Genomic DNA, 17,321 nt, shown 5'->3' on the forward strand with positions numbered 1-17,321 from the left:
AAGTTTTATCATGATATATATGGAGATGGTGGCGACTGGAGGAGCTCTGCTAGGGTTTCTGGTGTGATGATGAACCCCTGGTGCTAACCGGCGGTGTGTGGCGTGAAAGTGGTGGCATCTTGTGGCCTTTTCTCTACTTGGTCACAACATTGAAGGTTGATTTTCAAATTAGACCTTTACCGGGTTTTGAAGTTTTTTGAATTGTTATTGTTCCATTGGAGGCTGAGGAAGTCTGCTCCTTAACTCTGTTCTCTTCCTCATGGCTTCACCCATTGATGTGGTTACTGATGCTCAGTGGACAAAGGCCACCTATGCGGGAGTTGTGGGCAAAGCTACTAATACTTTACAAGATCCAGATAATTTGGGGTTTCCCCAAGCCTTTCATGATACAGCTGCTGGAAAGGGTACTTACCCTTGCATCCACCCTCTTGGCTCAAAAGATGGTGAACCAGCCATCTTTTTTTCTGAAAAGGAGATTAACTCCCTCAATGAAGAAGTAAAATTCACACTTGTAGGCAAATTCCAATAGGGAAAACCTAAAATGGAACTAGTAAGAAGTTTTTTTGACTTACTCAAGTTCATTGGGGCATGGAAAGTGGGGTTACTTGATGGGAAACACCTCTTGATCCAGCTCACAATGGAAGAAGACTATGTTAGGCTGTTTTCCAAGCAATTCATTATGATTGCAAGAACCTCTATGAAAATTCTAAAATGGACTCCAGGTTTTGATCAAAGTAAGGAACCCCCTGTGGTGCCTCTTTGGTTCAAATTGCCAGGCCTCCCTCTCCCTTTCTTCAATCTAAATGCTCTATTTAACATTGGTCATGCAATAGGTACACCCCTAAAGGTGGACACCCCACTTATAACAAAGCAAGACCTGCACTTGCTAGAATCCTAATAGAAAGGGATATTACCCTCCCAGAACTGAAAAGGGTTTGGATGGGGTCTGATAAAAAAGGCTTCTGGCAGGAAATAGTGCTTGAGCAAAAACCTTACTATTGCCAACATTGTAAAATGTTTGGACATACATTGGAGAGATGATACAGGCTCCACCCCCCACCTAGAAGGAATTCTAATAATACTCTTAAGGAGACTGATACTATCACTGATAAACAGATGTCCAACCTTCCTGTTGAGGGGACCCCTCCTATGAACACAACTGTTAATTCTCCCCTACGGGACCCTATGGGGTGCTTGAATGCCACTCCTTCCTCATCTACTGACCCATCAGCTGACTCTCCAAGAATGACAGTGAGGAAAGAAATTAATGAGGTAATTATAGTCACTCCTGCATCCTCTAATGATTTTGACTGTGACGATGCGGTGTGCCCTTCTACTACTACTACTAATAAACTATTAGATGTTCTTGATGTTATCAAAATTGCTGATATGCAACAAACCTTAGAAGAGGGCTGGCAAATTCACACAGCAAGAAAGATGAAAAAAAAGGTGCAGAAGCTTCAAAAAGGGTCAACTTCAATGATGTTAGGAGGCAATGCTAGTGTGAAGACTGGTTCCCCCTCTAAACCCTCTAGAGGCAGAACTAGATCTAGATCATAGCCCTCTCTCCATCCCCCTCCACAAAATGATTAATCTTTTATGTTGGAACATTAGGAGAGTTGCTCACCCCCTTTCTCTTAAAAGAATTCTACACCTTAATAATAAATACAAGCTTTGGTGCATTACCATCTTTGAACCCATGGTTCATAAACATCCTAAAAAACTCATCAAGAAGTTTTTTGGGTTTTGTCACTTTGCTAACACTAATAATAAAATTTGAATTTTCTATAGAAAGGAGATCATTTGGAACATCCAGGTGGATCATCAGCAATTTGTTCACCTATCCTTCCTGATCAATGGACATCTGGGTTTTTCCTCTTTTATCTATGCAGGTTGCAATAAGGATGACAGAAGAGAGCATTTGTCATGTCTCCATAATATTAGTGAACAAATGTATTCTCCTTGGCTGGTAAGGGGAGACTTCAATTGCATTACTTCCTCCGTTGAAAAATATGGGGGCAGGGTTCCTAACATCTCTAAAATGACCAATTTCAGTGACAATATCCACCATGCTGGGTTGTTTGACCTGGGATTCAAGGGACCTGCTTTTACCTGGACGAGGGGACACCTTTGGGAAAGACTAGATAGAATTTTGGTGAATGACCTTTGGTTCTCCCATTTTGGTTCTCCCATTTCCTCCTCGGTTCTCCCATTTCCTCCTCACTTTTGTAACCCACCTTAGCCTTGCTTGCTCAGACCATAGGCCTTTATTGATCACCATTACTTCCTCTTCTTTTTTTGAGCACCCCCCCCCTTTTTCAGGTACCTCAACATGTGGTCCACCCACCCCTCTTTTCTGAACACTTTCTCCAACCATTGGAAAGGTGTCATCCACCCTGAGCCTCTGTTCAAACTTAATCTATTGCAGCTAAGAGTTGGTAAAGCCCTTAGGAAGTGGAGCTAGGAAGTTTTTGGTAATGTGCTCACTGCTGTGGCTATTGTAGAAAAAGAAGTTGAAAGGCTAGAATTGGAGGTTCAAAATGGGGCTGAAGAGGAAAATACTCTATTAACTACACAGAACAACCTTCTTATTGCCATTGAGAATCAAGAGCAGTTTCTGAAGCAAAAGGCCTCCATTAATATATTTACTGATGGGGATAGAAATACTAAGTTTTATCATGCTTATATTAAATACAGAAGAAAGTGCAATACCATACACTCTATCCAAAATGCTGAGGGGATTTGGCTTCATGATAATTCTGCAATTGTCAGGGATGTTATCTCCTACTATAAACAGTTACTGAATCAAGTCCCAGCTAGCAGGCCTCCTATTGACAGACACTGCTTCTATGATGAGTTAACTTATACCAAAAACCTTCTGCTCACTGATTCCTTTACTGAAAAGGAAATTTGGGTGGCCTTAAATTCTATTGACAACTTTAAATACCACAGGGCCTGATGGTTTCACTGCAGATTTTTACAAAATATCCTGGGACATCATCAAATTAGATGTTATTGTTGCCATCAATAGTTTCTTTCAAGGCCATAACTTCCCTAATTATATATGTGATTCTAACATTGTTCTGGTGCCTAAGTCTGACATACAGAAAAATTGGGATCACTTCAGGCCCATTTGCCTTACTACTATGATAAGCAAAATCATTAGCAAAACTATTGTAAGCCTACTCCAACCTCACCTTGATAAGCTGATTAGGCCTAATCAGACTGCTTTTGTCAAGGGTAGATCCATCACTCATAATGCTTTGCTTGCACAAGAACTGCTACTGGATCTGGATAAGTTATGTAGGGGAGGCAATTTGATTTACAAATTGGATATTAAAAAGGCATATGATACTATAAATTGGGACTTCATCTGGAAATTCTTTTAGCTAGAGGTTTCCAACCTGATTTCTGCACTCTTATTCATAGATGGCTAGTTAATAATGGGCACTCCATCCTTATTAATGGGCAAGCTAGAGGGTCTTTCACTGCTACTAGAGGGCTGGAGCAAGGGGATTCACTGTCACCTACAATCTTCATACTTGCCATTGATTAACTGTCTAGAACCTTGGATGAAACTACTGGCCCAGAGCTACTCAAGGTACCATCACAGATCAAATATAGCCATTTCTCACCTCCTACATGCTGACGATATTATGGTGTTCTCTAGGGCTCATAAGAATTCTGTTAAAAAGGTGTATGAGTGCCTTCAGATGTTCCAATCTCACTCTGGGATGACTTATAATCCTGAAAGTGCCAACTGATTTTCAATAAAAGATCTTCTCCCAACTGTAAGCAGTGGATATCTCACTACACTGGCTTCTCTTGTACTCAAACTCCCCATGAAATACCTTGGAGTTCTTCTCCTCACTGGAAAATCCAAGCAGATTCAATTTGATGAGGTTCTTGTTAAGATCACCTCCTACGTTTCCCAGTCCTTCCTTTCCAATGGTGGTAGAATCACCCTGCTTAAAAGTATTCTCACAATCTTCCCCTCTTACATCCTCCAGATGGCCAATCTGAAGAAAAGTACTCAACTTCAAATGGAGACGGCTTTTAACTGGTTTCTTTGGTCAGGTCAAAGACAGCAACTCCATTGGGCTTCTTGGCAGAAGGCAGCTAAATCTACTTTGGCTGGGGGTATTGGATTCAAAGGGCTTCAATATCTCCTTCAAATTAATCTGTGTAAGATCTGGATCAAATTCAGAGCCCAATCTTCTCTATAGGCAACATTTATATTGGGCAAATATTGCAAAGATCAACACCCATTTCTCTCTGTTAGAAAATTGGGAGACTCTAACATTTGGGTCAATATGCTCAAAATCAGACACATTGCAGAAGAATTATTCCTTGGGGATTTGGGTAAAGGGGAGATTAACTTCTGGTTGGACCACTGGTGTCCTAAGGAGTGGTTGATCCCTTCTTCTACTAGCTCCAACCCTCAACTTAAAGTTGCTGATTGTTGGGAGGGTAACAACTGATCCCTTCCAATGCTATCTACCATCCTTCAGGAACCTTCTGCCACCCATATATCTAAGCTTCATTTTGACAGAAATAGATCTGACAAAATTATTTGGCAAGCTTATACTAACCAAAGTCTTACTAAAGTTGTTTATTCTAAAGTCTTATGTTGGGATCAGGTGCCTTGGGGAGAAGTTATCTGGAATAAATTTCTTTCCCTTTCTGTCCTTTTTCTGATGGAGAACTTTCCACAAGTTACTGCCAACTGATGACATCCTGAAGCTTAAAGGACTGAAGGGCCCTTCTAGATGTTGGTTGTGTTTGGATAAGAAGGAATCAATTCCTCACATTTTCTTTGAATGCAGATTTGCTCAAGAAGTCTGGACAGAATTTGATACTAACCTTCATTGGGTCAACTTTCAAACTTGATGGCATAGTTGGAAAACCCATAACTATGCTTCTATCACCTTCTTGGTTACCTGGTTCTTATGGATGTCTAGGAACCATGCCAAATTTGAGGGTTATCCCTCCAATGTTGCTCCTTATCTCTATAAAATGATCAAATATAAAAGATTCCCTAATATCTGTAAATCCTATCACACTGAGAGAGTGTCTCCCTCTCTGATATGCAAAGTGTTTTGGAGACCTCCTATGCCTCATATTGTCAAAATAAACTCTGATGGAAGCTTCATTGATATTGGTGCTGGTGTGGGAGGGGTTTATAGAAACCACCTTGGTCAGTGTATTTTATACTTTCATGCCCCTGTCTTGGCTACTGATGCTATTGAGCCTGAGCTCATAGGTGTCTATTAGTGGGTTGAGGCTTGGATTTTCATGTTGTTCCTCTGTGTGTTGTTGTATTTGTGGAAATGGAACCCATAGGCTTTTAGATGGGGTACCCACCTTCCCCACTTTTGTACACCTTTTTTAGTCTAACATGTAGGGATCCTTGAGTTGCTCCCTTTATATATATATAGAGATAGATAGATAGATAGATAGATAGATAGATATATTCATTCCGAATTAGCCTCTCAAAACTACTTTTCTCTGACAGCTCAAAATGCATGCTTTCAAGGATCAAAAATAAAATTAAAAATCAATTTTATTGAATAGAGAATATATTTAACAGAATTCAAGCAGTTCTAATTACTTTCATTCACAGACCTCAATTATCTGCATTTTCATCCTGTATCTTTTTACATCAAAGGTACACAGAAAAAAGCTAAATTTTATTGATACATCAAATAAATACCGATTTTCCAACAAAAATACAGACCTCTTCCTGCTTCCCCTTGCAGCTATCCAAGCCAAACAAATTGCTAAACTATTAACACCAATTATTTTCGAATCTCCTACAGAATGAATGACAAAAAATACAGCTAGTTTATACAAAATTTTGCCTGTGCATTATTTTAAAAAACAAAAAACTGTAGTACCTCTGAAGCTACAGATTGAGATTCTGAACTCAGCTCCGACAAAGTCTCCGAATGTCTTGCTTCAGACTTCTCATTTGAGTAACTGAGAAAAAAACATAACTTGGTTTCAAAACTTGCAGCAAGTATATGTCGCACGTCTTGAATCTTAGGAAAAATAGCGAGTAAAATGCATACGTTGATAGTATCATAACCCAAAGCAGCTCAACACAGTCCACCCAAAGAAGTCTCTGCTCAACTGGAATTAACCCGTAAGTAATCAAATGAGCAAAAGGCCAAAGCTTCCACCCAGCCTGTGAAACCCAGGCATCAAAGACTTCATAATCAATGGGGAGAATCATGAGATACAAAAACCAGGCAAGCCATTGAAACAATGATATTGAATGTCAGAAAAAGTATAATTTAAGAGTATTTGTTTTGTATAATTTAACAGATAAATTGGAATGAGAATCTTTCCGGTTGAGTTCATAACCAAATTCATTCTACAGAATTTCTGTTTAGTCCAGCGAATAATCAAACTGTAGTATTACTCTGACAATATTTCCTGCATTCAGCATGGCATGGGAATGAAACTCAGGGCAACAAAAAATGATGTTGCGAATTAAAAGTTTAATGCTTGATGAATACATTAAAGACTGATTGCTCGTGTAGATATTACATTATAAGTTAAGTGTAAAGTAAAAAAAAGAATTTAAGTGCTCTATTTTTAATATTTGATTTAAGGAAATAACCTATAATGTACACAACACAAATGCCAACACGAATCTCAGAGGATTGGATGGCTGAGATGGAGTTTCAGGCAACTGAGATTCAGTGCCAGAGCACGAGATGCCTCGTCGGGCAAGCAACGAAATCGGTCGACGGAAGATCGGTGGAGCGACCTCATCTAAAATTCGTCATGCGACTACACTGATCTGTTGATTTTTATTTTTATTTTGAAAAAGGTTTTGACTTTAAAAAAATTTTGATTTTGAAAAATAAGACCAAATATATCTCGAATATTTGATTGTTTAAATAATCGAACACGATATTACAAGTAATGACATCTCGAGAAATGAGAATATCACTTAATAATGGGTTCAATTATTCAAATAAAGAAATTTAAGATATTTTTTTGGTCTGTTAAAATACCAATATATATTTCTCCCATCTAATCTGAAAGATTACATAAGGTTTAAATTATCTGAGTTACTAATCTCTTATAGGCACAGACTCATATAGTTTAGTTTAACTCAAGTGACCAAGATCACTTAAGAAAGCTCTCGATTATGATTGAAGTTCTTCCTTCAAGAATTTCAAAATTTAGTTTCTATGATTAATTATAGGAAAATCAAATGAGAAAAACTCAATGTGGAACATTTACTTCTAGAACCCAAAGGAATAAAATGTACGAGATGTCGAAGATATCGAGGAAACCTCAGTGACATCTTAAACTAAAGTATGGTTTGACTTTATATCCTTGAAAGGAAAGTTATTTGATATTTCAATCCTGCAATTTATTTAGAAATTTAGGACTTATATTTGCACGACATACAATCATGCAAAAGCCTAAAAGTTGGGATTTACATCGTACCAAACGAGCAATCTCGAAATCCTAAAATATTAGGACATATTAATCAACATCAATTGAGATAACATTGAGAGTTTAGCTGAGGTTCGTCCTTCACTTCACGTTTCATCTTCTTTCAGATATCCTAGATCTTGATAGCTGACTAACTACAACACCACCTAACCCTATAAAGAAAATGACTCGAGAAAAAAAAATTATTTACTTATAGTATCTCTGCAAAATAAATTTAGGTTAGTGTTTATCATGACAGAAGCGATTAATAAAGTGCTTAATAAAAACAAATTAAATTTAATTTTATGCAAGACCGGTTAAGATCTCATGATTCTGTCATTCTGATATTGTTGTTAGTTTTGGATTTACTTAGCCTAAAGAGGTAGCTAAACCTGCTTGGACCAGAAAGCTTTCGTCAGCAACCATGGGTTGCGTCTTCCAAGAAGGCTTCGCAAACCCAAAGGGTTAATTACTATTGTTTCTTCTTATTATTATTATTATCATTATTATTATTATTTTTATTATTATTATATTGTTATTATATTTTTAATTTTTTTATTAAACTTATTTATATGCTTTTTGAAGACATATAAGGTTTAATATTATTAGAACTTATAAGATCTCACCCATACATCTGGGAAAGTGAACATGGTTCTTATCAACTCAATTATTATATATTTTTTTAGAAATTTTGGTTGTTTTGTGAATTTTTTATGAATTATTTTGTTGAAAAATTTTGTAATTTTTATGGTTTTAGATATTTTGACTTAAATGATTTCAAAATGATGTAAAAATAATTTTTGTGAATGTATATTATGTTTAAAAAACATTATGTTAAAATTTTGTAGAATTTTATTTTTGAATGTGATTTTCTCCAAAAATTTATAATAATTCGAAATGACTTCCAAAAGACTTAAAATTTTACTGAAATATTTAAAGTATGATTCTAAACAACCTCAGAATTTTTTTCAAGTCATTTCAAATTTATTTTAGATTTTTCATGAATTATTGAACTTATTAATAGGTTTATTAATAGAAAATTATTAAAAGTAATAAATCAAAGTAAATTTTGTATTTTTTCACTTCTTTCAATTCAATTAACTTATGGGTGAAGACTTCATTCATTTTGGAGTTCTACAAGGAAAGTTATTCAATTTTTTTACTTAGATATATTTGTAAATACTTTATTTATACTTCAACCACTTCAACCAAGGTTAGCAATATTTTTTAAAGGTTTATCTTTAGTTGATTAACAATTTGGCTCAGTTAGTTGAGGATCATTACTTCAATTTAATTCATTTAATGAGTGAAGAGGTTCTTATTTAAAGGAACAACAGCATCGGTTCGTCATGCCCGAAGGGCTAAGAACCGAGCACAGTATGTGGTTAATCACATCGATCTCACTCATTTTTTCATGGATTTTTAAAATTCAAAATCTTATAGCTTCACCTCTTGAAGCTCTACAAATCTAATGGTCAAGATCAACTATCACGCAACTTTATTTCACAAAGGTTCAAAACTGAAGCGAATTAAAGGAAAGTATAAACGTATCTCAATCCGGTGGTGATCTTCTCATCTGCCTTGGATCAGTAAGGTGGAGCTGAGTCAATTGAGATTAACCAGTGAAGGTGAGCCAACTGGGTGGAGCTTTCAATGAGGGCGTGTCATGGTGAATTTCAGGTCATGGTATGCTTGACCCAAGGAGCCATAGCAATGGTATAGCAAATGTGCCCACTCCTTGCTATTGGGTTGGTTGGGAATCAGATGAGGAGGGTTTGGGGAGAGCCAATAGAAAGGTTCCATGTGGGGAGGCGGTTAAAGGCAAAGATTGGCTCAACCAAGTGAAGCTTCTAGAATTGGCTTCTATGGGCTCACATGGACTCGGATTAAGCTCACAATAGTATCACATGGTGTGGCTGAATTGGCTCAAAGTAGTCAGCAAGAGGATTGGCTCAATGAAGAGCCAAAATCAATTTAATGAAAATGTTTTATAATAGGATTGAATGTAGTTCAATATTGAATTCTAAGTATAGTTCCATTTGGGTTTAAATTTGTCTTATAGATCAAACTCAATTTAGGCTCACAAATGAGGTGAATCAATGCTGAAATATCATGGATAAGCTTAACACAATGAGTGGCTCAAAAAAGTATTCTATTGATTTGGAAAAGGTAGCTTGAAGGTGGCTTCAAACTAGGTGTCAAAATGGTTCAATTAAGTTTATAGGTATGAAGAGAATAGCCAAGAAAGAACTCAAAGGATTAGGCGTAAATTTGGGAATATTTATCAAGTGAAGGGTGTATATGTGTGAAATTTTAAGTTTTTGTATTATTATATATATTTTTAATAAAATCTCGTAGGAAATTTTAGTATTATTATATTTTTATGTTTTATCTTTTGTGGACTTATAAAATTTTATTTTGAAAATTTCAAAGATTGTATTTATAGATTTTGAAAGATTTTTCTTTTATGTTAATTTTGATTTAATGATTTAATTAATTTTTTTCATTAAAAGAAAATAAAATTTTTTTAATTGTTTTAATTATTAAATAGATAGCTACATTTTTTATCTTAAAAAGTGATTCATATTCAAACTGAGCTCCCTAAAAGTGAAGAAAAGAGTTATTTAAAAGTGAGGGTGAGTACACCTGAGTGAAGAGAAGATGCTTCAAAGGAAGGACCACCATCAGACCTAAACCCCTAAACTCATAAGGTTTTCCTAAGGCCTTTCAAACCTATAAGAACTCCACTTGAGTTTCAACATGCTGGTCTCAATCAACCTGACGAAAAGTTGATGATTTAAAACCAAGCATATGAGACTGCAAGGAGTCAAGAAATGGTTCAATTTTTAACTGGAGTGGGTCCAAACACTAGTCCTCCTGGAGAGTCATTAGGAAAATCCTAAGGCTAAATCATAGATTCTATAGAGAGAAAGAGTCAGACCTCATACTCATAAAAATGAGGTCAACACGATCGACCAAAATCCTCCACAAAATCGATCCAATTATCAGAAGACAGTTTCGGTCGACACCGTAATAACAACCGATCGATAGTCATTTAATTTCTTTTTTATAATGATCTAATATTCATTTGACGGACACGTCGATTCAGTTATTTGGGCGGTGATAGTAATTCTTCCCCCCCCTTATGCAACTGTATTTCAAAACCCCTAGAAGTAGAAGGTTAGGCATTAAATAAAGACAACTTTTCTCTCTCTCAACTCGATCTCTCTCTCTCTCAGCTCTAACTCTTGGGGTGTGTTCACGGAAGACAATTTAGGTTTCAACATCAACATCCTAAACGGCGGTGCAGTGAGCGTGAATATGCGCAAACGAGAAACAGAGCATATTACGAAGGAGAATCATAGCAGAGAGACGGAAGACCGATGAAGTTCACGAGGGAGTTAGTGAACCGAGAGAATCAACAGCAAGTCCAAGAGTTGCAGAAGCAGACGATGGTTCAATTCGAGGCCCTTTGAAAAGCGCTCTTTCGAAGGAATGATCAACCACAACTTTTTGAGATGAGGGAACTCACCCTAGGGGATTCTCGTGGAGCACTGTCAGCACCCCAACAGAAGTGCGAGCAATTGGACAAACGAATAACAAGGAGATTTACAGCAAGTGGCCAACACTGGAACTAAGCTGACGATTAGATATAAGGTACAACGCGTCGAAGTGTCATTTGAGCGGCCCCAGACAATGTGTTCGCTCAACAGATCATGGAGACGGTACCATATTTGGATCCTTACAAGGGGAAGAGTGATTAAGCTGACCACTTGGCTTCTTTCGAATCATCGGTCGAAGAACTGCAATCAACGATGCGGTGAAATGTCGATTGTTCTTGATGACACTTAAGGAGTTGGCCCTTCAGTGGTTTCTCAATCTACCGGTTGGTATTATTCCAAACTTTGTCGATTTCAAGAAACTTTTTTGTGGCGCACTTCGCCAATATGCAGAAGCCGGAGAAGCAAAGAGAGAACGAGAATCTGCGATCTTACATCACCACATTCCAGGAGTTCCTGGAGATAAAGAATTTAAAATCTCTAATTTCTCAAACTGCTCTAACATAAGGGGTCAAAGACGGGTGATTTGAGTACGACTTGAATCTACTCGAACTCATATATTTCCCCGAACTGTTGGAGATGGCCAACATTCATATTCATGTAGAGGAAACTACTGACTCCTCTAGTGCCAAACCTAAATTATACAACCATCAGTAAAAAAAGAGGAAAGGTCATAGCAATATAGCAACAACCATGGAGTACTTTAAGCAACAAAGTCCCAAATCCCACCAGTCGACAGCGTCATAGCAACAACCAACGGCCCCACGATAACGGAGGCAACAACAAGGGCAATCAGGGTCAGAATCAATATTCTAACTAGCGATCATCTTATTATTATGGGCGACCACATGTGTACCGGGAGATGCAGGGTTTGATTCTGCTGAACGTTTCAATGGTTGAGTTAGTGGCAGCAATATAGAACAAGGAGTACTTTAGGAAGGCCCCTCCAATGAAAGTCAAGCCTGCATTTTGGAACCCGAACAAATACTGTGATTACCATTGTGATCACGGGCATGACACGGAGAAGTGTCGCCATCTCCAGAACTTGGTAGAGAAAGTGATCAAGGCCAGGAAGCTCAAGAAGTTCGTTGTTATCGAGGCACATTCCCAGCGACAGGGGAAGACACCTATTAAGGATTAGTCGGATGGACCGGTCCGGGTGAACGAAGTTCACATTGCTAGAATCATCTCAAGTATTTTTGGAGGTGGAGTCATCCTGTCAGTCCAACCAGAAAAGGCACCGATTGGGAGAGTTATTTTGTGTAGCCTCTAGTAAGCGTAATCATCATCATATTATTTTTACAAATGCAGATCTCCCGCTGAAAGGTAACCCATATATCGACGTGATTGTCGTTACTATACTGATAAACAACAAACAGGTGGGTAGTATTTTCTTCGACATCAGAAGCTTTGTGAACATCTTGTTCAAAACGTTATTCGACCAGATTGAATTAAAAACCAACCGGTTTGCAGCACCAGCTGGACCACTATTCAGTTTCTCTGCCGAGAGAAAGAATGCTTTGGGCATCATTGCTCTGGGCGTCTCATGGAGCAAGCGAGAGAAGCAATACACCGCACAAAGGACTTTTTTGGTGGTAGAGTCCCCTCCAACTCACAAAGTCATATTCAACCAACCGTTGTTGAACAGTTATCGAGTAGTGACTTCAACTTACCATGTGGCTGTGAAGTTTCTTGGCGACGAAGAGATTATCACGATCTGGAAGAACTTAAGAGAAGTCGAGGAGCTGTCACTTTCGAGCGTTCACCAACGTCGACCGCGAGTGGCTCGACATCCATATTCAAAGGGAAGGGGCTCTCAAGACCAATGAGATCATCCTTGAAGTACCTGCGCCCAGCAAAGGAGAGCCAGGTAAAGTTTTTTTAATCAGTGAAAGATTTGATGAAGGGTACAAAAATTTGTTGATCCAGACCCTCCACGAGCATCGGAGCACTTCGCTTGGACAGCGGCGGAGATACCAAGGATTTCGATCGATGTTGCTTGTCATCGATTGAATATCATCCCAACTGCTCGATCGGTGCAGCAGAAGATAAGATCAACCGACAGAACTTTGGCCGAGTCAATAGCGGCAAAGGTGTAGAAGCTAAAGGAGATTGACTACATCAGAGAGGTCCAGTATCCAACCAGGCTCTCAAACGTGGTGACGGTCCAGAAGGCTAACGACATGTGGAGAATGTGGGTCGATTTCACAAACCTCATTGTTACTTTCCCGAAGGACACCTATTCATTGCCAAAGATCGACACACTAGTGGATGCAGTGGTCGGGTACTCAGTGATGAGTTTCCTCGATGCTTTCTCCAGCTACCACCAAATCAAAATGCATCCCGCTAACACAGAGAAGACCTCTTTATTACTGCACAAGGTATTTTCTATTCTAATGTAATGTTATTTGGGCTAAAAAAATGTTGGGACGACCTATCAGTGCCTCGTGGATGTAAATTTTTCGAATGAGAAAGAAAAAAATGTTGAACTGTATGTGGATATGATGGATTGATTAAGTGAGTTGGCCAAATAACATATAAAAGATCTAGAAAAAACGTTTGAAATGCACAAAAAATTTAATATGAAGTTAAATACTTCGAAATGTACTTTTGGAGTGTCAACCGACAAATTCTTAGGCTTTTTATTAACTTCATAGAGAATAAAAGCCAACTCTGAAAAAGTACAGATGATCTTGGATGTAATCACCCCGAAACACTAATGAAGTTCAAAACTTAACCGATCAGATAGCAGGGCTCAGCCGACTTATTTCAAAGTCGGGCGACAAATGTGCTGCATTTTTTCAGAATACTAAGGAAAAATCAGTGTTTTGAATGGACGCTGGAATAAGAAGTATTTTAAATGATCGGTGATTTCTTAGCGGATTTTTCGAAGGTGGGAGAACATAACGAAGGAAGCACCATCAAAAACCGAACGTGGATTTTGCATATCGATGGAGCTTCTAAGCAAGCGACCGCAGGACTGGGACTAGCTTTAAGCAGTCTAGTCAGAGAAAATCTTGACCATTCGATCTCAATAGAGTTCAATGTGACAAACAATCAAGCGGTATATGAAGCTTTGATTGTTGGACTCCGTCTGGTATGTGAAATAGGCACTCAAGACTTACTCATAAAATCGGACAGTTACTTATCGTGAATAAAGTCAATGGGGAATTTGAGGCGAGAGATGAACTAATAGCTAAATAACTTGGCAAGATAGAGGACATCGAAAGTTTCAAAAACTTCAGTATCGAACATGTTGGTCAGGAGTAAAATCATATTGTTGGCATCCTGCCAAACGAGTTTGTTTAGGTTGAATCCCTCAAAGGCGTACTCAATCGAAAATTGAGGAGTTTGAGACCATGGAGGTGACAGTCAACAGAGCTAAAAGTTGGATGGATCCATACATGCTCTTTTTGGAGATTAGGAAACTATAGGAAGACGCCACAAACCTAAGAAGCTTTAAAATCAAAACTGCGTTATACTTGATCGAAAAAAAGCTCTTCAGACAATTGATTACATTGATATATCTGAGGTGTTTGAAAGAAGAAGAGGCGCAGGACACCCTCCAAGACGTACACTCCGGAGAGTGCGGGAGTCGTTTCAGAGGCAAAACTTTTGCCTATCGAGTGCAACAACAAGGGTATTTCTGGCCCACACTTTTAAAGGATGCGGAGGAATTCTCGAAGAAATGTGAATAGCGTCAGAAGTACGCATCTCTGCATCATCGGCCAGCTCCAGCCGATCGCCAGCCTCATTCGTTTCCTGAGGGTTGAACAGCGTTGGGTTTTTTTCTCCATCGAAAGAGCAACGAAAGTTTCTATTGTTGGCGGTCGACTAATTTTTGAAGTGGATCCAGACTAAACCACTCACTCGAATCACCACAAAAGTGGTTTGAAGTTTCATTTGGCCGGATATTATCTAAAATATGGATTGTCATTGGTCTTCACCACCGATAATAAGACACAATTTGCGGATCAGCGAGTGGAAGACTTTTGTACAAGTCAAGGAACTGATCTAAAGTTCGCTTCGGTTCATCACCCTCGAACGAATGGGCAAGACGAAGTAGCTAATAAGATCAACCCTAATCTATTGAGGAAGAAAGTCGAAGGAGCCAAGGGGAACCTTGAAGATTTGTTACTGTACGTACTTTAGGTTGTGCGAACAAAACTATCGACAGCGCTTGGTCAAACCCCATTCATGCTGACCCATGGGATCAAGGCAATGTCGTCGGCCAAGTACAATCATCATAGCCAAAGGGTGGTCACATTACAAGATGCTAACAATGAGGGACCAATGCTAGCTCTCGACCTTGTAGAAAAAAAACAAACCAATTCAGCCCTTCGACTGGAAGAGGTGAGAAAGTGAACTCGATACTTCAAAAAGCACATCCAGGAAAAATCTTCTTTCTGGAAGATTTAGTGCTAAAGAAAGCCAACCCAACAGCTCATGGATAGACAATCAATAAACTGGATCAAACCAAGACCAGCCTATACATAATCAGCCAGCGAACGTCTCTGGTAGCTTACAAGCTAAAGACCTATACTGGGAAGGAACTCCCCGGAGGTAGAGCGGTGATGATTTAAAGAGATTTTTTCCTTAAAAATTTTCTTATGTACATTTTTAAAGGAGTATCATTACCAACTTGTAATCTGATGTTTTATCAAAGCATCAAAAGTTAAAATTTCACTAACTTTTCTTTTAAACAATGAACTCAGGTCCCTCGCGCTCGATGATTGATCGAGTGAACACGTGAATTTGGACAACAGTTGATTTCAACATTCGGGGAACTCGAATTCGCCGAGTGACAAGGTACATCTAAAAAAGCAATCGATTGCAATTTAACTCGAGTTCGCCGAGTGACAAGGCACATGTAAAAAAGCAATCGATTGCAATTTTTGTGCATCGACCGTAATTCATACTACTTTTTCGTCGAAAACCCCACGTCTAAATTTGGTAAGATCAAATTTTTTAAGATGATTCTCTGCTTGCTAGCGACAAGATCCGCGAAAAAGCAAGTGTAAATCATCCCGAAAATAAGTCCTAGTAGCTACCCTCGCAGATAACAAGATACGTGCTTGTCGAGGACTAAACCTAACCAGGATGGAAATCCGATCGAATGAACAAGAGAGTGTGAGCATTATGAAAGGCTATGAAGAACAACTGGTCGGAACAGTAGACAATCGATCAATTTTCAAAATTAGATGAACGATTGATGAATCACAAATCAGTAAGTTAATCAAAATATGATAGTCGATCGAAGCAAGATCATTTGATAGATCTCTAAAATTAGCAATCGATCGGCATAAAATACTCCATCCGAGTTCATAATTTAGCTCTAGAGGAGACCCACTATTTACTAACAACAAGATCCGTAGTACAAAGATCACCCTAGATGTGAGTCTCTCCGAAAGGTGATAATCTAATCGAATGATCTAGATGGAGGATAAGTACTTTATATCGATCGACAATCAACAACTGACTCACTTCTGAGATGATCAAACAATCGACAAATATACAATATCACAAGCAATTACTTCATAATAAATGTGAACAATAAAATCAAACAAAAAATTTTTGTTGGTCTTTAAATATATTCAAAAGGTAGTGATTGTGTACATCTTTTTCTTTCGATATATTTAAAAACAAAATTACAAGTTTTGAACCTAGATTTATCGAGTGGTCGACTGGTCTTCACTGCCAGATCTTTTGGTTTCTTCCTCTTCCGAGAATTCTTTGATTTTTTTCAGGATGAGGGCTGTGAACTCGTCAGGCTTTGGGAAGTTAGCGTCGACTAGGCCATGGTAAATAAATTTTTCGATCGCGTAATCCATCCCATGCCTAAATTGTTTCGCCAGTTTAGCCATGTAAATTTCATTCGATACAAGCGAAGCAACTTTCTCTTTAAGCTCTTCATTCACCTTCATAAGAGCATCAATGATTTCGAGCGACTCCTTATTCTCGGCCGCAAAATTCTCTAGTTTTACCTGAAGGAGGTCTGGATCATCTAGATTTCTTTTAAGCTCGGCTTCCAGAGAGGCAGCTTTATTTTGGGCCTCCGCCAAGGAGTTCTCTGCTTTATCCAGTGCCAACCCCTGAAGATGAGCAGCTCGCGCCGCCATCAGGTGGAACCGATCTGAATAATGGGGAATCTCCCGATGAACAAGCTCCTTGAGAGTCATGTCGTAGTTCTCCGACCACCTTAGCTCTACCAAAGCTGTTGGCAAATGCTCGTTCTCAGCCAAGTGGGGATACCAGTCTCTTGATGTGACCAAAAGGTTGCATTGGCACGGCATTCCTCCCCCGCCC

At 38.6% G+C, this 17,321-nt stretch overlaps 1 protein-coding gene across 1 annotated transcript in view; it reads right to left on the reverse strand.

The window, feature by feature from the left end:
- Positions 1 to 5,598: 5,598 nt before the first annotated feature.
- LOC110037501 overlaps positions 5,599 to 17,321 on the reverse strand; it is a 46,058-nt gene continuing 34,335 nt past the window's right edge. Inside the window, exons 6-8 of the mRNA XM_020742160.1 lie at positions 6,072 to 6,187; positions 5,898 to 5,979; positions 5,599 to 5,813 (exon numbers count right to left, since the gene is read on the reverse strand). Coding sequence (XP_020597819.1) covers positions 5,799 to 5,813; positions 5,898 to 5,979; positions 6,072 to 6,187 — 213 coding nt within the window. The 3' untranslated portion in view covers positions 5,599 to 5,798. The remainder of the gene's footprint in view (positions 5,814 to 5,897; positions 5,980 to 6,071; positions 6,188 to 17,321) is intronic.

The sequence above is a fragment of the Phalaenopsis equestris genome, unplaced genomic scaffold (assembly GCF_001263595.1).
Source record: "Phalaenopsis equestris unplaced genomic scaffold, ASM126359v1 Scaffold220379, whole genome shotgun sequence".
NCBI classification, from domain to species: domain Eukaryota; kingdom Viridiplantae; phylum Streptophyta; class Magnoliopsida; order Asparagales; family Orchidaceae; genus Phalaenopsis; species Phalaenopsis equestris.